Source organism: Silene latifolia, chromosome 1 (assembly GCF_048544455.1).
Source record: "Silene latifolia isolate original U9 population chromosome 1, ASM4854445v1, whole genome shotgun sequence".
NCBI classification, from domain to species: Eukaryota; Viridiplantae; Streptophyta; class Magnoliopsida; order Caryophyllales; family Caryophyllaceae; genus Silene; species Silene latifolia.
Genome location: NC_133526.1, coordinates 24,874,101 through 24,892,261, shown reverse-complemented (window position 1 = coordinate 24,892,261; position 18,161 = coordinate 24,874,101). Strand labels below are relative to the sequence as shown.

At 39.5% G+C, this 18,161-nt stretch overlaps 2 protein-coding genes across 2 annotated transcripts; one reads left to right on the top strand and one right to left on the bottom strand.

Annotated features, from left to right (window-relative positions):
- The first annotated feature begins 1,648 nt into the window (after positions 1-1,648).
- On the top strand, positions 1,649-9,091 carry LOC141601578 (uncharacterized). The gene is made up of 9 exons (XM_074421874.1): positions 1,649-1,863; positions 2,935-3,115; positions 3,696-3,819; positions 3,940-4,280; positions 4,646-5,252; positions 5,342-5,463; positions 5,550-5,634; positions 7,688-7,887; positions 8,449-9,091. Exons 1-9 carry the CDS (start codon positions 1,781-1,783, stop codon positions 8,536-8,538), a joined length of 1,833 nt encoding a protein of 610 aa, XP_074277975.1. The 5' UTR covers positions 1,649-1,780; the 3' UTR covers positions 8,539-9,091.
- LOC141601584 (single-stranded DNA-binding protein, mitochondrial) lies at positions 8,990-13,573 on the bottom strand. The gene is made up of 4 exons (XM_074421880.1): positions 13,108-13,573; positions 11,810-12,036; positions 10,744-10,844; positions 8,990-9,416 (listed from the first exon to the last, which is right to left on the bottom strand). The coding sequence occupies exons 1-4, from the start codon at positions 13,405-13,407 to the stop codon at positions 9,337-9,339; spliced, it is 708 nt and encodes a 235-aa protein (XP_074277981.1). The 5' UTR covers positions 13,408-13,573; the 3' UTR covers positions 8,990-9,336.
- Between the last annotated feature and the right edge of the window lie 4,588 nt (positions 13,574-18,161).

The window sequence follows — 18,161 nt, the reverse complement described above, 5'->3', positions numbered from 1 at the left end:
TCGACCCTACTTACCACTGACTTCTGTTAGTAGTACTTAGGTATTTATTTTTGGTACTGAAACGGCGGTATCATTAGCATTTTCCTCCCAGAAAAGCATGCATCCAATAGGACATGCATCAAACTTCTCATGGGGTAGTTGGAGTACCTTTAGCACATTCTTAATCTCTTTAAAATTGCGCATCATTTCATTATTCTTTGGAATAATGTCACCTATGAACGACACAAATTCCGTCAGGAAAGTTCAAAAACACGGGATACTGATGGTTTTTCGGTCAGGATATTCCTTTCAATTATTGCCGTTTGGCCAATAATTGAGAGGAAACGCCTGACAGAATTTCCGTCAGGATATTCTGTTTTTGTTCACTCCTGACGGAAAATCCGTCAGGGAAGTCAACAGACGGAAAATCCGTCAGGAAAGTCAACATCTGTTGACTTTCCTGACGGATTTTCCGTCAGAAGTGTTATATCAATTATTGCCTGTTGGTTTGGTTTATTGAAGGGGACATCTGACGGAATTTCCGTCAGTAATAGTGAAATTCTGACGGAAATTCCGTCAAGATATATTGGCGCCTTTGCTTTTCTTTTAATGCGCCAGTAACCTCTGACGTATTCTGACGGAAATTCAGTCAGTAACTGATTACTGACGGCATGTTCGTCACTTTTCCGTCAGTTTCACTAATTATCTGACGGTTTGATAATTCCGTCGGAATTTCCGTTAGTTTTTCCCGCGTTATTTTTGTAGTGAAATGCCCGGGACAAAGAGGAGTACCTTCGAAGAACCCGTTTGTCAAGTCTACAGTAAACTCCCAAGTAGAGCTGATCAAGTGCGGCCCGACCCGTTTGGCCTAACCGTTCTGTCCGCTAAAATAGCGGGCTTGGACAATAAAAAAATTAAACGGGAACGGACAAGAAAACTAGGCCCAGTAGAATAAATGGATGGGTTTGGATTAAACAAAATTGCCCATGAGCGGCCCGCTATTAAAAGTAACCTCATAAAAGTCTTCAAACCCTCAATCTTCCGCTGTTATCTTCTCATTTCATTTGCAATTTGTGCACTTTAAAACAATTAGGTAGCGCAAATGAATACTTATGCCTTGCGTATAAGTGGGAAATTGTAGGTATTTACACTGTTCGTATAAAAATTCGCTGAGAATGGACATGCTAACGGGATTGTCGTATAAAGATAGTACCTTTCAAGTATTTACACGGGAGTGTATGTAACCGCCAACAATGCCCCACAAAGACCAAGGCAAAAATGAACTTTTGATGTTTGTAGGAGAACATTGCCAAACTTGTGTTTTTTTTTCTCCAAAATCTAGTAACCTTATCGTTTGAAGATTAGTATACTTTATTACGGGTAAGCTTTTAAAGACAATTGTTAAGTTCCAGTGGGATGTAGTGATAACAAATTCATATTTTAATAGAAACACTAATTTCTATATTTGGTTTTAGTCAGGCCCACGGGCCGGCTCACTCTCTTGAACTGAGCGGGTATGGACAATGGAAACTGGCCCGCTTAGCAGAATCGGACTATAAAATAAGGTCTACCAAACACTTTTTAAGCAGTTTGGCCTGCCCCGTGTCCGGCCCAAGCCCGCTTTTGATCAGGCCCCAAGTCCCAACCTCATGAGACAATCATAAAATTCACAATTCACAAAATTGAAAACATCACAAAAACACCATATTCTCTTGGACAATCTATGTTCTTCCATTAACGAAAACCCAGAGAATTAACAAACAGTAACAATCCCTAAATCATACAGTATAGTAGAAATTCAATGGCAGAAGATCCAGAGAAGAGATTTCATACAATCATGAACAAACTCTTCCACTCCCCCAAATCAAATTCTTCTATTTCCAGGTACATGTTTCATAAATACACCCCTTGTTCTTCAATTTCTTCTGTTGTATAAATCAAGCTATGTACTTTTGTTTATTTTGGTTTCTGGGTTTTAATTGTTTTCCATTCCGAATTCTAATTGAATTAAAGACTCGTTATTCTTTAGTTCTGGATTACCATGAAATAATGTAAAATGGGTCACTAAACTAGCTGCGCTTCCTTTTAATGTGAATATCAGTCTTTCTATTCAATGCAGTTCTCGATGCAATTTTCATCTTGGGTCATTCGGGAACACCCTCTTTGTGTTGCTAGTATAAGAGTAAGTCTGTGTACATCCAATCCTCCTTATCCCGCAATTTGCGGGAACCCTTCGAGGCACTTGGGTAATGTTGTTGTTTTTGTTGTTGTTGGTGGTGGGGTTTAGTTGTTTTGGGTGACACCATTGTTTTTTGTATTGAGTATAAGATATGAACTGGGTTTCTATTATGGAGCTGAATTTTTGGTTACTAGTTACTATACCCTTGCCAATGCAAAGAACATGTTTTTTTTTGTTTAATTTTGGATTTTAAATGTGTTACGAGTTTGGATTTTTAGCTTATTAATATCAGGATGATGTATTTTTGCAACAAAAAAAAGTGAAATGGATTGTGGATGCTAGAGTAATGGATTCCTCTGCCTCATGTAGTCATGGAGTAATGGCCTTGGAAGGTTGTGGCGATTTCGGAAGGGTTTTTTGAATTATTGGTTTGAGCATGATCTCAGTTCTCAAGGAAAAGTGGAGTCGCGAGGTGGGATAGGAAGATAGTTTATAGTGAAATTAGATACTTCCTCCTTTCTAACTCATTTCCACATGTTTGTTCAAAATTTCTCTCGCATAATTTAAACAAACTTATGAGAAGGAAATGACTTGAGAGGTAGAAGTATATTGATTGGATATTTGGGCAGAGTGTTTTCTGTATCTCCAGCAACTTTATCCTTGATACGATAGCATAGTTGTGTGGAGTAGCTAGTTGATGAATATTGTTTGTGAATCGTGAGTGTTCTAAAGTTGGTTCTTTTCTTATGGTTTGGTTTCGATGGTAATTCATCCAGTTTACGCAAAGTTCAAGGCCACAAGCGTCCATATGCAGCGATGGAGTTGAATTTGAAAGGCGATAAAATCGAGGGAAATTCAAATCCAGCTCAACCTCCTTCATGTAGACCATGGGATAGAGCAGACCTCATGAGGAGGTTAGCCACATTCAAATCCATGAAATGGTTTGCTAAACCGAAGGTTTGATTGTCTGTCTGTTGTTGCACTTTTACTTCTTGGATGTGCTTTAACGAAAGTAACTTCACAGAATTTTGCTGTAATAGGAATAATCGAAAGAAAGACTCTGCTAGATAACAACTGAACATCATGATGATTCTGTGACTTGTATTATTTGGCTCATGTAATTAAACATACCCGCTTGTTAAACATATGCATAATTACACTATACCACTTGAGAATCTTTCTGATGCGTCTCTTAACTACTCTTTCCATTTCACTTAATTAGCCCATATTTGAAAATTTCTTGTAACAAGAAAAAGAAAATAAGGGTAAACCAGATAAAATAAAGGGACTGCTATTCGCCTACTCTTCTGATTCAGAGATTTGAATTATACTTATTTTTAAAAAGTATCATACCAGTCTTTAGCTTTATTTTCTTCCCTTGATCATTGCGAACTATCATTCGTTGCTTGATATACATTTACGTAGAGGTTTTCTCTTTTTGTTGACTCTCTGGATCAAGTATCTTTTTTATACTGCTATACAAATTGGTGATCTGGGGTGAGTGGAAGATACTAAGCAAGACCTTCAATATTAACAGTCTGTAGATGCTGTAAGTTGTGCCCGGAGAGGTTGGGTTAACGTTGATATGGACATAATAGCCTGTGAAGTTTGTGGAGCACGTCTCCAATTCACTACTCCTTCCACTTGGCACCAGCAACAAGGCATGTTTACCTTTCTTGGCTATGCTTCCTCTTTCCTGTTAAAGCTGAGGATGTGTAAGCATAAGCACATATTCACAAATTGTGATGTATTTATTCTGCTTTTATTCTTGCTTCATGTAGTTGAAAAGGCAGCTTTAGTCTTTAGCTTGCAGTTGGATTCTGGACACAAGCCGCTTTGCCCATGGATTGACAATGATTGTGATGAAAGTCTGGCTTTATTTCCCCCAAAGCCAGCGCCATTGTTGGTTGATGAGTATAAAGAACGTTCATCTGCGTTATTGCAACTATCAGCTCTTCCTTTAATATCTAGTTCAGCAATTGAGAGCATGCTAAATCCTCAGCTGGAACATTTTCTCAAACAGCCAGTGGCAGTGGAGTGTAGCACAGGACCCAAGGACTCTACTTGGACAGAATCTTTTGGGACTGATATGGAAGCAGTCTCTGGTGACTCGTATTATCAGGTTTTATTAATAATCTTATCTTCAAAACTGGGTATTTCACTGAGTTTATCCTTAATCTTGCCAACTGTAATTAATTCTCACGCTTTTTAGCCCCACTTCGATTAGGCTGCAATTGTCAGACATGACAGAGTGTCGAGCTATGGACACGCCTGTTTGACGAAAAAGTTTGTTGTTTCTCGGACAAATAAATTGTTAGTGTCGTGTTGTTTTGAAAGTTGAGGTGTCAAAAATGCGACACGCAGCCAAAGTGAAGTGTCAAAGTAACATAGGCTGATTCATTAGGGTAGTTAGCATCGCACCACACATAGACTCTTCTCTTTTTCTTCGACAATTCTAATTAATCAGGAGTTTATGCTGATGCACAGGCACATAGGCTACTGAGTTTGTGTGGATGGAAACCTCGTTTATTACCGTACATCGTCGATTGTGGTGACAAACATAAATTGTCTGGTAGCAATAATAATCTCACTGGTGTGTCAAATGAAGCTTCTGGTGAGCAGAAGAATGAATTGTGTGTATATGTGTCGGGTTCTGATGAAAGCACAAAGGACAATGAAAATCCTGGGGCTTTGAGTGCGTATCAAGATCCAAGTTCTACTGTCTTAGATTGCAAGCTTTGTGGCGCAAGCGTTGGACTCTGGGCATTTGTTACAGTTCCACGGCCTCTAGAAATGGTGAGATTTGTTGGCAGTTCAGATTTTGGTGGTGAACAGCTTAATGAGAGCGAAAGCTCTGCAATTGTTACTCATTCCGGAAATGGAAGCAGTGATCCTTCAGGGACAAAAAATTCTACTTCAACATCAAGTCCACCTGCATTAAATCTGACTATTGCTGGTGGTCCTCCACCTGCGAAACAGAACTTCAAGGCGACAATCTCTTTGCCTGTTATTGGTCGAAATGTGAGAGCTAGATTTTCTTACTTGTCATCAGAAATCAGAAATACCGAGAACTTACCCAATGAAGAGAGGAGAGGTATTAATAAAAGCTAACTGATATACCGTAAGTTTAGAAACTTTCTAATAGGCGAATTGATTTTTGACATGTTGGTATGTCTGGTGTAGATCCACACGATAATGATGACACATCAAATGCAAATGATGTTCAAAGTTGTTTAACTTCAACAATTGGTGATGATATTACTAATGATCAGCTGATGCATATAGATGATACAATATCGGCGAAGGTAATTTTTTCCTAGTAAAAGGCTCATTCTGTGGTGTTATGCTAGTAATCCTCACTGAATTAGTCATAACATGGTTGATCGGGCAGGAAACATCAAATGTTCCTACCAATGGACAAAAGGATGATGGAGTTGAGGACATATGTAAAACTGGTTTTACTTCTGCGACTATAGGTGAGCTTAAATTCTGGTTTCTCCATGTGTAAATATATGTTTAATCTGTGTTTTCTTTCACAAAGTTTGTTTTAGCCTTCCAATGCAAAAAGATGCTAGATTTCCCATTATACCTGTATTACAATGTCTCAAATTTTCTGTTCTCTCCCTTTTTTACCTTTGCAAGAATATTGTTCACAGAATTTTAGGCCTTGTTTGGATACTAAAATAGGAGGGAAAGGGAGGGAAGGGAAGGGAAGGGAGAATTGAGGAGGTGATTTTTTCTCCGAATCATTCCTTTGTTGGAGGGGAAATTATTTGGCTTGGAGCCTCGAGGAGGGAAATGGAGGGATCCAATTTCCCTCGCCCCCAAATCCCTCCACCTCCATTTTGCTAACCAAACGAAGGATTTCTCATCCCTCCCCTCCCCTCCAAATCCCCCAATCCAAAGACACCCTTACGCCTTGCTTGGATACAGAAATTGGAGGGAAAGGGAGGGAGGGGGAAGGAAGGGAAGGGAAGGGATAATGGGAGAGGAGTTTTTCCTCCAAATCTTTCCTTTGGCTTGGAGGATGAAAATAGAGAGATTTATTTTCCCTCCCCTCAAAATCTCTCCACCTCCACTTTGGTATCCAAACAAAGGATATTGACTTAGTCTTTCTTGTAATCTATATGCACAAGTCTTGAAACAAAATACGTTAATAAATGTAGGAGTATTTTTACCTAGTCATCACCTATACAGTTTGGTGTTGCTGCCTCTTTGGACATAGGTACTGATGTATTTTTGACTGCATTTTATCAGTCATAGTTACTCACAGGACTGTCTCTATTTTACTTAGTTTAGTATTGCTTGCCTGTACCCCCCCCAATTGTCAATTTCTAAATGTACAGTGTTCTCATTTGTAAGTTGTATAACACCTGACATTTGTGTAAAATCGCCTGCATGAAGAGCTCTTATTGATATAAACTGATAATTCATTAGTGCAGCCGACTTATTTGGCCGTAAGGTCTAATTTCCAGGGCCAACTTGTAGGTGTTTCACCTTGCATTTATAGTGTCATATTAAAAGGTAATGTATAACACTGTACAGTAGTATTTTTTCTGTTAGTGGAGATCAGACATTACAGTACACTCTAGTACCATCTTGAACGCCAAAGGTGTCGAGGCTAAAGACGCTGGCCCTTGCCAAGTTTTTTTTGTACCTTCCATCCTTGCGCAGAGCTTGGGGACACTCATAGTTTTGATTAATACACCTTACAGAATTACAAAATGACAGAAAGGCCTTGGGGCACTCACATAGCAAGTAACAACTGATGGTAATGGGTTTTACAAACATGTTTTCTTCATATGCACCGAAATTGTAGGAAAGGGCTGACATGAGCCAGTGGCTAGTCAGCTTCTTTCTTGGATTGCGAGTGAGCGGAATATTTTGAATGTTGAAAAGCAAATATTCATTATATCTGAGTAGTTGGAGTACTGTTGCTTTTTTTTTTTTTTTTTTTTAAAAACACGCCTTAGAACCAGCCTCTCAATAAGGTTGACAAGTGACAACTTGGTAGTATTAAACGTAGTCCACGGGCATGTAGCTGTATTGTTGATCGTTGCGTTTCGAAGACACTAAAAGGCTCGTGGAACTTGGATCTGAACTTAGTTTATTCTCATTTGATACTCCCGTGGCCAAAAGTATAGTCCATATTTCCCAAGGGTCAAACTTGTAGGAATTTGATCAGTAACTTGCTTAAATTATATGGAGTTTCTAGTTTTTAACCTTAATGTCTAATCAGATTTGTTTGGAATATAGTTTTAAAAAAGTATATTTACATTATTCCTTATGATATACTACCTCCATGACATTTTTGTCCCATACGATTTTGGTGGTTAACGGATGGCAACCATCGAGTGGCCTAGTTTATCTGTTAGCTGGGGCACCGTGCCTGAGTAGTGGTTCAGGACTTCAGGCCCCTTCCACTTTGTAAGAAATTTGGTGCTGTATTGTCACGCCTCATTTTGATAAACTATAGTATGAGCATGAAAATGATACTCTCTTAACATGTAAATGATCATCTATGCTCAGATAAGGATCTAAGGAGGCATTGTGCTGATAGAATGATGGAATTTCACCCAGTTCGGCAGCATAGACACTTTTGTCCGTGGGGTACATCCACTAACACCACAGCTCCTGGATGGCTACAAACTTTGTCGGCTCTACAGAAGGAAAAAGTGTTCTCACTTCCAGATAATCAGGGTTCTCCTTTGTCTCCATCGTTTATCAGGGTAAGTATTAACCTATAAAGTTTGAACAGGATGCTCTTTCAGACTTCTGTTTAAAGTGAAAATTCGCTCTGACACTGTTAACTTGTATCTCTTGCTTGTGTTTTGGATAATTGTTAAGAGGGGTATTGGAGACCAAAACAAAGGAGAAAAGGAGGTAAATGATGGTGGTAAAGGGAAGATGACGAGGTGGTGAAGGACGGACAATGTATTATCGTACAGGGAAAATGGATTACCGTTCTCTCTTTATTACCCTCTCTTTTCTCCAACTTTCCTTTTTTTCCCGTCCATTAGCCCCATAACAATTACTCACAATCCGAGCAAGCACTTAGTTTTCAGATAATGTTGACCAACAATTATATTCCTTTTGGAAGCTTTGGTTGGAGAATAAAATCTTTTTGTTTTCTGTTTTATCTGTGATCCATTATATATCTACGCAGAAGAAAATTCCAAAATTAACTAAAGATTTTCATTAATTCATAAGAGATTTTATCTGTAATCTGTATTGTAAGGATCCTTGTTAACCACTTATCATCCATTATCGTGCCGTGTCTGTATTTACAGGTTGATGATCCTATTACATCTATTCGAAAGCTCTTTGAGTCTCCGCCAGCCAAAAGACAGAAATCTGCTCTGATGAAGAACGTGAATTGATTGGAGGATGCTGCTAATAGTTGCTGGAAATACGTTGTTTCCGCATATAATACTTGCATTTACTTAAATCAAATATTTGCGCGTCCAAATTGATTTTTTGGTAAACAGTTTCTGTTTTTGGACGTCCATACGACCATATCAGTTTACAGCTGTATGACTTGTATCTTATATCATACAAATATGTATGCTGTGATCAAGAATGAGAGATGAGTCTCTTTTTAGCATTGTTCTTGGTTGGCCAAATTTTGTACGTCACTTTCGACTTTAGATTGAGGAAATTGATGCTACTTTCAGGTCTTTTTATCCGCGATAAACTTTCTGAGTTAAACACGGCAATGGGGAATTATTTTTAATGTAATAGAGTTGGAAAGATCATCATCATATTGTAATGACCTCAAGTAGTTGCAAATTCTAGTATCTATGGCTGTATTGATTTGAGTTAGGGGTAGTATTGTCCTTTGCAAAGATCTTCAGTCACATCTGTGGCATTATTGCGATATTCGCTTAATTTTTCTGAAGAAAGATTCACAGGATACAAAGTTGAAGACTCGCCTTATCAAAGAATGCCAAAATAAAACAGTTAAAGCAAGAGCGAGCTGTACATCTAGAAAAGGACTCCTGCATTCAAAATACTTCTCAGAAGAAAATTATACAGAGTAGCAATGTTCAAAGTTTTCATGAGAATACACGATCTAGACAATTGCAGATGGGGTTGATCATCGTCTTTCAAGTTTTACTGTTGGAAGGTGCTTTAATAAGTGAACTCCATTCACCAGTAATAGCTGCTTCCCTCAGGTCTCAGAAATACCCAGCTCCTCTGAGTTCATTTGGAGTTGGTTGAGTGAAATCACCGCTATTTCCCAGAAATACAATACGGCCTACAACAACCAGGAGTGAAGCCAGCAATTCAGATTTGGGGTAGCGAAATATATATCAACAAAGATATTGATAACAAAAGCATTATAAAATGGTGTTAGAGATCATAAATCAATGCAACCAAAAGCATTAATCGTAAATGACGTTGTCGTACAAAACGATCTCGCATGGATGGCTAATCCATTAACCGTACAATTAAAAGAGGTATATAAAAGTAATTGGTTCCGTCTCCTACATGAGATTCACTGATTTCCAAATAGTCAAGAGTTCTTACCCGATAGCCACTTGCAAACATATCTATTTTTATAAAGTAACTACAGTTTTCATTTACAAACAAATAGTTCCATACACTTACCCATTTTGTTCTGGATGACCCCCTGACAGAACTAAGATTCGGCAATAAGGATTCAAATTTAAACAAAGAATTGACACGTCTTTCTAACTCACTACTAATGAATAATGATATGAAAATACAGTAGTTTTCTTAAAATATCATGCTATTATTTGAATTAAAGTTTAACAATTAATATCCACCGACAAATTTTAGTTGTACTTCGTATATATTTAGCCAAACTTATTGTGATAACCAATTTTTTTTTTTTTTTTTTAAAAGTACTCTGTATTTATCGGAACTTTTAGTCTCCTATAAGATGGTCTCTAATTAATATGATGCCCGATCATGCTATCAAACCATTTAAGAAATGAACTCTATCCATCATATGGGTTGGCCACTAGTTCTCATGCTTGCTTGTTCAAGTCAGCTAACTGCTAAATTAAAATCTGTAAAAGAAATTATCTCAGTTGGATTTGAGGGCTACCTTGTAAAAGGAATCATGTCGCGCTAACTACTTAGCTAAAGAGATAAGGGTTGACTCGCTGAGTTTTGGAGCTTCCAATTGTATTCATCAAGTTGAAGAGTTATTTGGGGTACCAAACGGACCCGGCTTAATTATTATTTACTCCCTCTGTCCCGGTCATTTGTTGTCCTTTTCCATATTGGGGTGTCTCAGTCAATTGTTGTCCTTTCTATTTTAAGAATGAACTTGATGAGGAATTTGATCATTCACACTCAATTTGTTCCACTTGTCATTTTGTAATTGACCCCTCCCTCTTTCCTTGGTCTTTGTGCCAAAATCAAAGGACAACAATTGACCGGGACGGAGGGAGTATTAATTAGGCGTACTAAGTGCTACCCTTATAGCTCCGCCTCTGGTGACCAAAGGACAGATACGGAAGGCAAGCAGTAGCCACCAGCCCACCACTGAAAATGCATGATATGAACTGAAGCACAAACATCTAAAGAAAAACATCAGATGGTTTAGAACATACCGTTTCGTCGTATGGCAATTTCCCTTATACGTCGGACAAGACCAGTTACTGGATCAGTGAAAATTTTTGTCTCTAGATTCCCCTCCAAATACAGCAACGTACTGCAGTAAGAACAAGGAGTCAAACATTCTACTGGAGGCAACCGCACAAGGACCAAGCAAGAATAAATTTCAATGGGACAGCTTATACAATCAGACAATATGAGTAGCATTTAGTAGAATACATCAGAAACCTAAAAGGAAATTATAATGTCAGCATCCAAACTATCTAGAGTGCAACACCAAGAAAAGCAGATAAAAGAATACTCATACCTATTTTTACTAGTTAATTATACTCCGTATATTTTTAGTATTGTGTGATGTCTCTCGTGTTAAATATAGCGTATTTGAGCTTGACTTGTGGACTACTGAACATGAAACAGCTAAGTGGCTCAAGTCTCTTATTTATCTGATACATTTTCACGTTTATGTTTACGAATGTTGAAGCCCTAGTTTTCCTATCACTTTGGACATTGAGGACAATGTTGGGTTTAAGTGTAGAGAATAGACACGTAGCAAAAGCATACTCATTGAACCTCAAGACCCATCAAATCACAGCCTCAGCCTTAAGTTGCCAAGGCTAAAGGGTTAAACCCAACTAAAATGTATTAGCCTCACATACCTGATCAATCCACACCTTCATGCTCTTAAGTCACTCTTTGTTTTGTCATAATTATTCCACATCTTCTTCGTCTAAGGTGGTTACTGGTTAGTAAAACCGGATGATAACGAATCTCCCAAACTCATTCACAACATGATATTCTAGTCGGTGTCGTCATTGTCAATTGCTGATCGAACAATGTACAACAGATAATCATGCACACATATTCATATTGCATCCTGGTTTGCTTCTTATATCCCTTCTTTCACATCAGAATAAAAAATTTCACCTCTCTCACATGACAGACAAAATATGTTATACGAAGTACAAGGTAACCAAAAGCTTATCACAAAAGACGATGCACCAAAAAAGATCATTGATATGTTGATTAAACCAAGTATAAACAGGTACTGTAAAAAGAGATTACCCTGGTTGAGCATGCTTCATAATCATAGACCCCAACCGATCAGGGTAAACAGTAACCCGATGCCACTGGACATTACAGCGATCAGCATATTCCCTTGGCTCTTCACTAGGAAATGGAATCCGCTCGTTCCTTATCCCACCTGTTCCTACTGTGGTCAGTGTCAAAGTCATCCCATTCTTCAGCTTTTTTTGCATTGGGTTCTGCCCTACTTGACCCACAATTATAGCCTATTTTCAATAATTAATAGTCAGTCAACAATTCAAATAATTATAACACCAAACATTCATTTCACATTAAGATTATCGCTTGAGTTTATTAAAAGCAAATGTAAGGTTCAACCTATCAAACAAAAGTTCTAATCTTTAATCATGTGATCACAGAAGACGTCGGTGTAACTGCTGCAGGGACTTAGTGAGTTCAAAAATAGGAAGCCTTAAACTAACAAGCACAAACTTTTCATATACCTTGCGGCTTGCGCTACTTAATCCTAAAATTTCACCTCCAGAGTAATCACAAGGAATAAAATCACCCATATCCACATACCACAGTTACTCGAACACAATTATACAAGTGACCCAAAACACCCAATTTCACAACTAAATGAAAACCAAAGACACATCCAATTAACCTAACATCAATGCGAAATACCTAATTTCACAAGTAACCCACGCATTTGTTTTCAACAAAATCCCTAAATTTTGTTCCTTCTTGATGCGGGATCATTAGAAGATAATGAAAGTTATTTGTTTCAAAACTTTCATAAAAATCGAGTTAGTTTTACATCACTTCTTCTCATCTAATCTTAAATTGTTTCCTTCTAGGAAATGGACTACAGCAAGTGCACACAAAAAACATAGTGGTTCCATTTGAATTTTGATTGTATAAATGAGGGCGATTTTGAAAACCGTATACAATCATAATTCGAAATTTAGGCTATTAACCAAAAACCTAATACTCCGTATAAGTTTGCAGGTATACCAAAAACCTAATGAAACCGAGGAAATACACAATACTTTCGAAATTAAGCTATCAAACCAAAAACCCCAATGTAAATTTTCGGGTATACAATCAAATGAAACCGAGAAAATACACAATACTTTCAAACTAGGCTATCAAGCCAAAACCCGATACAAATTTACGAGTATATAGTCAAATGAAACCTAGAAAATCCACAATACTTTCAAATTCAGGCAATCAAACCAAAAACCCAATATAAATCAGCAATCAAGAAATTAAATTCCTTCACATTTAATCAAAATCACTTCAATAAAATACCAAAACATCAAAAAAGTTACAACCTTGTAAACGCCAACATCTAATCCATCTTCAAGAGAAGTCCTTGTCATGTCACTGGCCCTTTTATCAGGAGAAGGCAACGGAAACGGCATGGATCCCAACTCAGCCGAGTTATCAACGGGTGACTCAGTGGGTTGTTGTTCCGAGTCGAAGTTCAAATCGGAGGTTAACTCGGGAGATGAAGGTTCAGTAGAGAAGAAGGATTTAGAAATGTGATTGTATGAAGAAATGGGTTTGTGGGTTGAGAAGAGAGATCGACATAGTCGTGATGATATCGATTTTAGTGAGTTTGAGGCCGCCATTGTTGTTGATATGAAAATGAATTGAGTTTGCGAGGTTTTGAGTTTTAGGAAGTTAAAACCCTCCAGAGTTGTTTTCTAAAACCCTTGCGAATTGTTTGATTAATGGATGGACGGTGGATAGGTCATAGGTGAGTGATCAAGTTTTTCTCGGAAGTGATCCGACTCGAAGTTTGATCGTAATTGTATGAAACTAGATACCATAAAGATATAGAATTCAACCTTAACGGGGAGGAAATTATTAATTCGTATAATATTTGTGATTAAATATGGCCTGAATATGGTGTGGAAATGCTTCTTCTGTCAACGTAATTGCCAAATACTACACACTATTTTGCTATATCTACACATTTTTTTCCGGTTTTTCCATTATTGCCCTTTATCTTAAAAACAATACAGAAAAATAAAAAAATTATTAAAAAAAATACCCAATTACACCTCCACCCCCGGGCCCGACACCCCTTGGCCAGCCTCCCCCTTGCACCGGCTACCCTTCCCCAGCCTCGAACCCCTAACCCAGTGCCGACCACCCTACCCACGCGGGCGACTCTAGCCCTGTGTCGACACATGAACGTCGTCGAGGCGTCGACCCACGAACGTCTTCTCTCTTCTCCATCGTTGACCTTACTCGGAATAATGCTCCGTCGTCGTCGACCTTCCTCGTTCACTGTCGCCGATCAGTTGGTGGGGCGGCTGGAGGGCGGTTAGTGGGTGGAAACATTTGGGGCGAGGGAGAGTGTAACACCCCCATATTCAGAGGAGCCTTAACTAGGCCTTCCTTATCATATAAGGGCGTTACCATCTCGGTTGCCCGAGGAAGTAATAATCAAATGTCGATAAAACAACTATTATGTTACTTTACAAGTGATTTAAAACCAACTGATGATATAAAGATACAACTCAAAGACTACTCGCTATAACTATCAAATCTCGTGAAGACTCATCCCTGCCCGAACTCCAGATATCAACCATATCAACACCTGTTAAGACAGACTGCTCACCATAAGGGATCACGGTAGACACATAAACAAACGAGACTGTAATACTCCGTATTTACGAGTCTTTGGGTAGTCTATCAAGTAGGCCTTACTCTGTCGAGTAAGGGTAAGTTGCGTTTTAGAAAAGTTTCTGACCTGTTGGGTACTCGATCGAGTAGTTGGGATACTCGATCGAGTAAGGGGGTACTCGATCGAGTACCTTGGGTACTCGATCGAGTAGCCGGTTTACGGGGAGTTTTCTCGGGTTTTGTTAATTATGCGATTAAGATATATAACCTTCGTCGTCATTATTCTAAACACTTTTGCAAAACCTAATTTACTGTTTAAGAGAGAAAGCAAGTACGTTCTTAATCCTAATCGCATTGTTAGCAATTCCCGGAGTTTGGAAGGTCGGTTCTCATCGTCGGTTATACCGTTGAGATCCTTGCGTCGAGGGTAAGATCTATGTACCCTTTTTGTTGTCTTTCCTTTGATTTGGTTAAACCCTAATATAGGAATTTGGGAGTTTTTGAGTAGTATGTGATTTGGTAGCATTTGTATGTTGTATGATAGGAGGAGGTTTCATAGAGGAAGCTTTTTGATACAAAGCATGAGAGACCGTCGATTGTGTGCTTTCGGGTAGGATTTCCTACTCAGTATTAGTCCCATAATGGGATGATTGTTGATGTGTTGAGATTGATTGTTTGATATAGTAATTGTGTTGTGACGATTGTGATTGTGATTGTGATTGTGATTGTTGTCTATGGTTCTCGAGGCGTGTCCTCGGCTGAGTGGGGTCACTTGCAGGAGTGGCTTCACGCCCTAGTTTCGCCTTCTGTGAAACCCGCCACAAAAGGGATGTGCACATTAATGGACAGGGTTATCGCTCATTATGTGGAGCGGGGATTTGGTGGGTACGGCTGCGGTCCCCACTGGCAGGGCTGGTCCAGTGGACAGTCAGTGATTGAGATGATTGGAATTAGTGTGGTTGTGCGTGTGACAGTTAAGCTGTCTGTTTATCTTATTGTTCATATATATTGAGTTGTGTGATTAGTACTGACCCCGGTTGTTGTTTTGTAAACCTGCGGTGATCCATTCGGGGATGGTGAGCAGATATTGAGCGGTATGAGATGAAATCTTGGGATAGGGATTGCCACGACATGATGATAGGAGTCTTCCATTTGTAGCTTAGTAGTTTCTTTACATTTCAGTTAGAACGAGAAATGATTAGTTTGAGAACATGTATTACACTTTTGGTTTGGTTTTGAGAATTGTAACTCTTCACTAAGTATTTATATTTAAACGTTGTTTCTTCATTGTTTATTTGATTATCATTGCCTCGGGTAACCGAGATGGTAATATCTTCATACCTGAGTGGTCCTGGTAAGGCACTTGGAGTATGGGGGTGTTACAAATGGTATCAGAGCGACGATCCTGAAACCTGTAACCAATGAACCTAATGAACATAGGGAGTCAATTAAAATGAACCCGGGGTAAAAGTTGTAGGAGCTAATGCAAAGGCTTGGGAAACGTCCTAAAGTCGCGAACTTGCCCTACAATTTTGAACCGGTCACATGGGGGATGTATGTCAAGGTCGTATGTGGTGTTTGGTTAGCTTGTGTAAGAATGTGATGAAGTGTGTGTAATTGTTGGATGTTTGAAGTAGAAAGTTGAGAATGCGAAAGAAAGGTTGATGATATATGTAGAATTGATGTTGGAATGAAAACATGTTGGGTGTTTACAATGTGGCGTTTAATAACCTAATATAATGATTTCATGAATCGTATGAAAAGATGCGTAGCATTATATGTTTAGTTATGTTATAACGTTGGTTTTATAAAGTTTTAGCATGTTAGCATATGCTATAGCATGCGGGTAGCGTTTCTGAGTTAGCATGACTCGATCGAGTGGGACTGACTTGATCGGGTGGGTTTTTGACGATTTTGAGTCCAGAATCGTGTTTTTGGGCACTCGATCGAGTACCTCGGGCACTCGATCGAGTAGGGGGTCACTCGATCGCTACTCGGTCGAGTATGTTAGAGATCAGAAGGTCTGTTAGGGGTCTGATGTTGGGGCACTCGATCGAGTATGGTGGGCACTCGATCGAGTAGCCCGTTACTCGATCGAGTATGTTTGGGAACTCGATCGAGTAGGGGTCTGGGCAGCGTGTTTTCTTGTTTTGAGGTTTTGGTGCGTATGTTTATATCCACCCCTTTTTCTATGATAGTTTCAAGATGCCGCCCAAGAAGACTGCTTTGTATGCGAGAGCTGAGCTTATGAACATAGATGACATAGTTAAGATGTTGGAGCATCAGGATGCTCTCACTGAGGCTTTAAAGACTGTGGGGAAAGATAAGGATAAGGATAAGGAGAAGGAGGTTGATCATTCTAAAATCAGCCTCTATATAGCGAGGTTTAACCCGAAAGAGTATAAGGGAGTTGGGGAGCCTAACCTTCTTGATAGTTGGCTTAGAGAGATGGAGAACATACTAGATTTGGTTCTTTGTCCGATGAGATGAGAGTGGAACAGTGCATTCTATCCGAGGGAGGCGGTGGCAAGTGGTGGGATACGGTGAAAGTGAGTGCTAAGGAGATATATACAAACCAAGGTTTACCTGCTATACCTTGGGAGGAGTTTCGTAAATTTGTGAGAAAGGAGTTCGTGCGGAGCATTTGAGGAGTAAGTTGAGAGAGGAGTTTGACAATTTTAAGATGACCATTTGAGATGTACGTGGCCGAGTACTACGGGAAGTTCAATGAGAAGTCTAGGTATCGAGGATATGGGTTTGAGTGAGGAGAATCTGGCGTTGAGGTTTGAGAGGGGGTTGACCCCTAAGATTAAGGATAAGTTACCCGTGGGAATCCTTACTGATGTCAAGGAAGCTTATGAGAGGGCTGGGAGAGCTGAGAGGTTAGTGGAGATGGCTCAGGAGAGGTCAGGTGGTGAGAAAAGGAAGGCTGAGAGCGAGGGTGGTGGCTAATCTAATCACAAGAAAGGCAACCACAATCAGTCTAAGGGGTTTTCTTCCGGGGTCGGGGGTTCGGTGTTGGGGCTTCCTTTGGGCGTGGCCGTGGAAGTGTTAGTGGTAGTTGGGGAGTGACTGCTATATTGTGGTGGTGTAGGCCACAAGAGACATGAGTGCACAAGTGCACCGGGATCTTTCCAAAGACCTGCGCAGAGCTATGCGAGCAATAGACCCCTGGTCATGGCCAAACCGGGGAAGTCGAGTTGCAGTGGAGGCAACCGCAACGGCGGTAATTCTTATCGAAACCACCAACGAACAACAACAACAATCAAGGGTCGGGTGCTAAGCCGACCACATCGCCCGATCTTGTCCGGGGAGGTGGACGAGAAGACCGATGGAAAGTTATTCATGATGGAGAAGAAAGCGGTGAGGAGGATGCACACGTTATCACCAGTACTTTCCTTGTTAATGGTATTCATACCTTTGTTTTGTTTGATTCGGGGGCTTTTCAGTCGTTTGTATCTTCGAGTCATGTTAAACGGTTGGGTTTAAGGGTGTATGAGTCTGTCAGTGAGAAAGTTTTTATACCTTCGGGTGAGTCTGTATCTTGTGGGAGGTTATATAGGGATGTACCTACGTTAGTTGGGCAAGTTGATTTCCCTGTAGACTTGCTAGAGTTTCCTTTTGACAGTTTTGAGATGATAGTTGGGATGGATTGGCTGGGAAAGTATAAAGCTAAGATAGACTGTCATCAAAAGAAAGTGTCTTTAAGAGGTCCTAAGGGCGTTAGTGTGTCTTATCGTGGGTTTCTAGT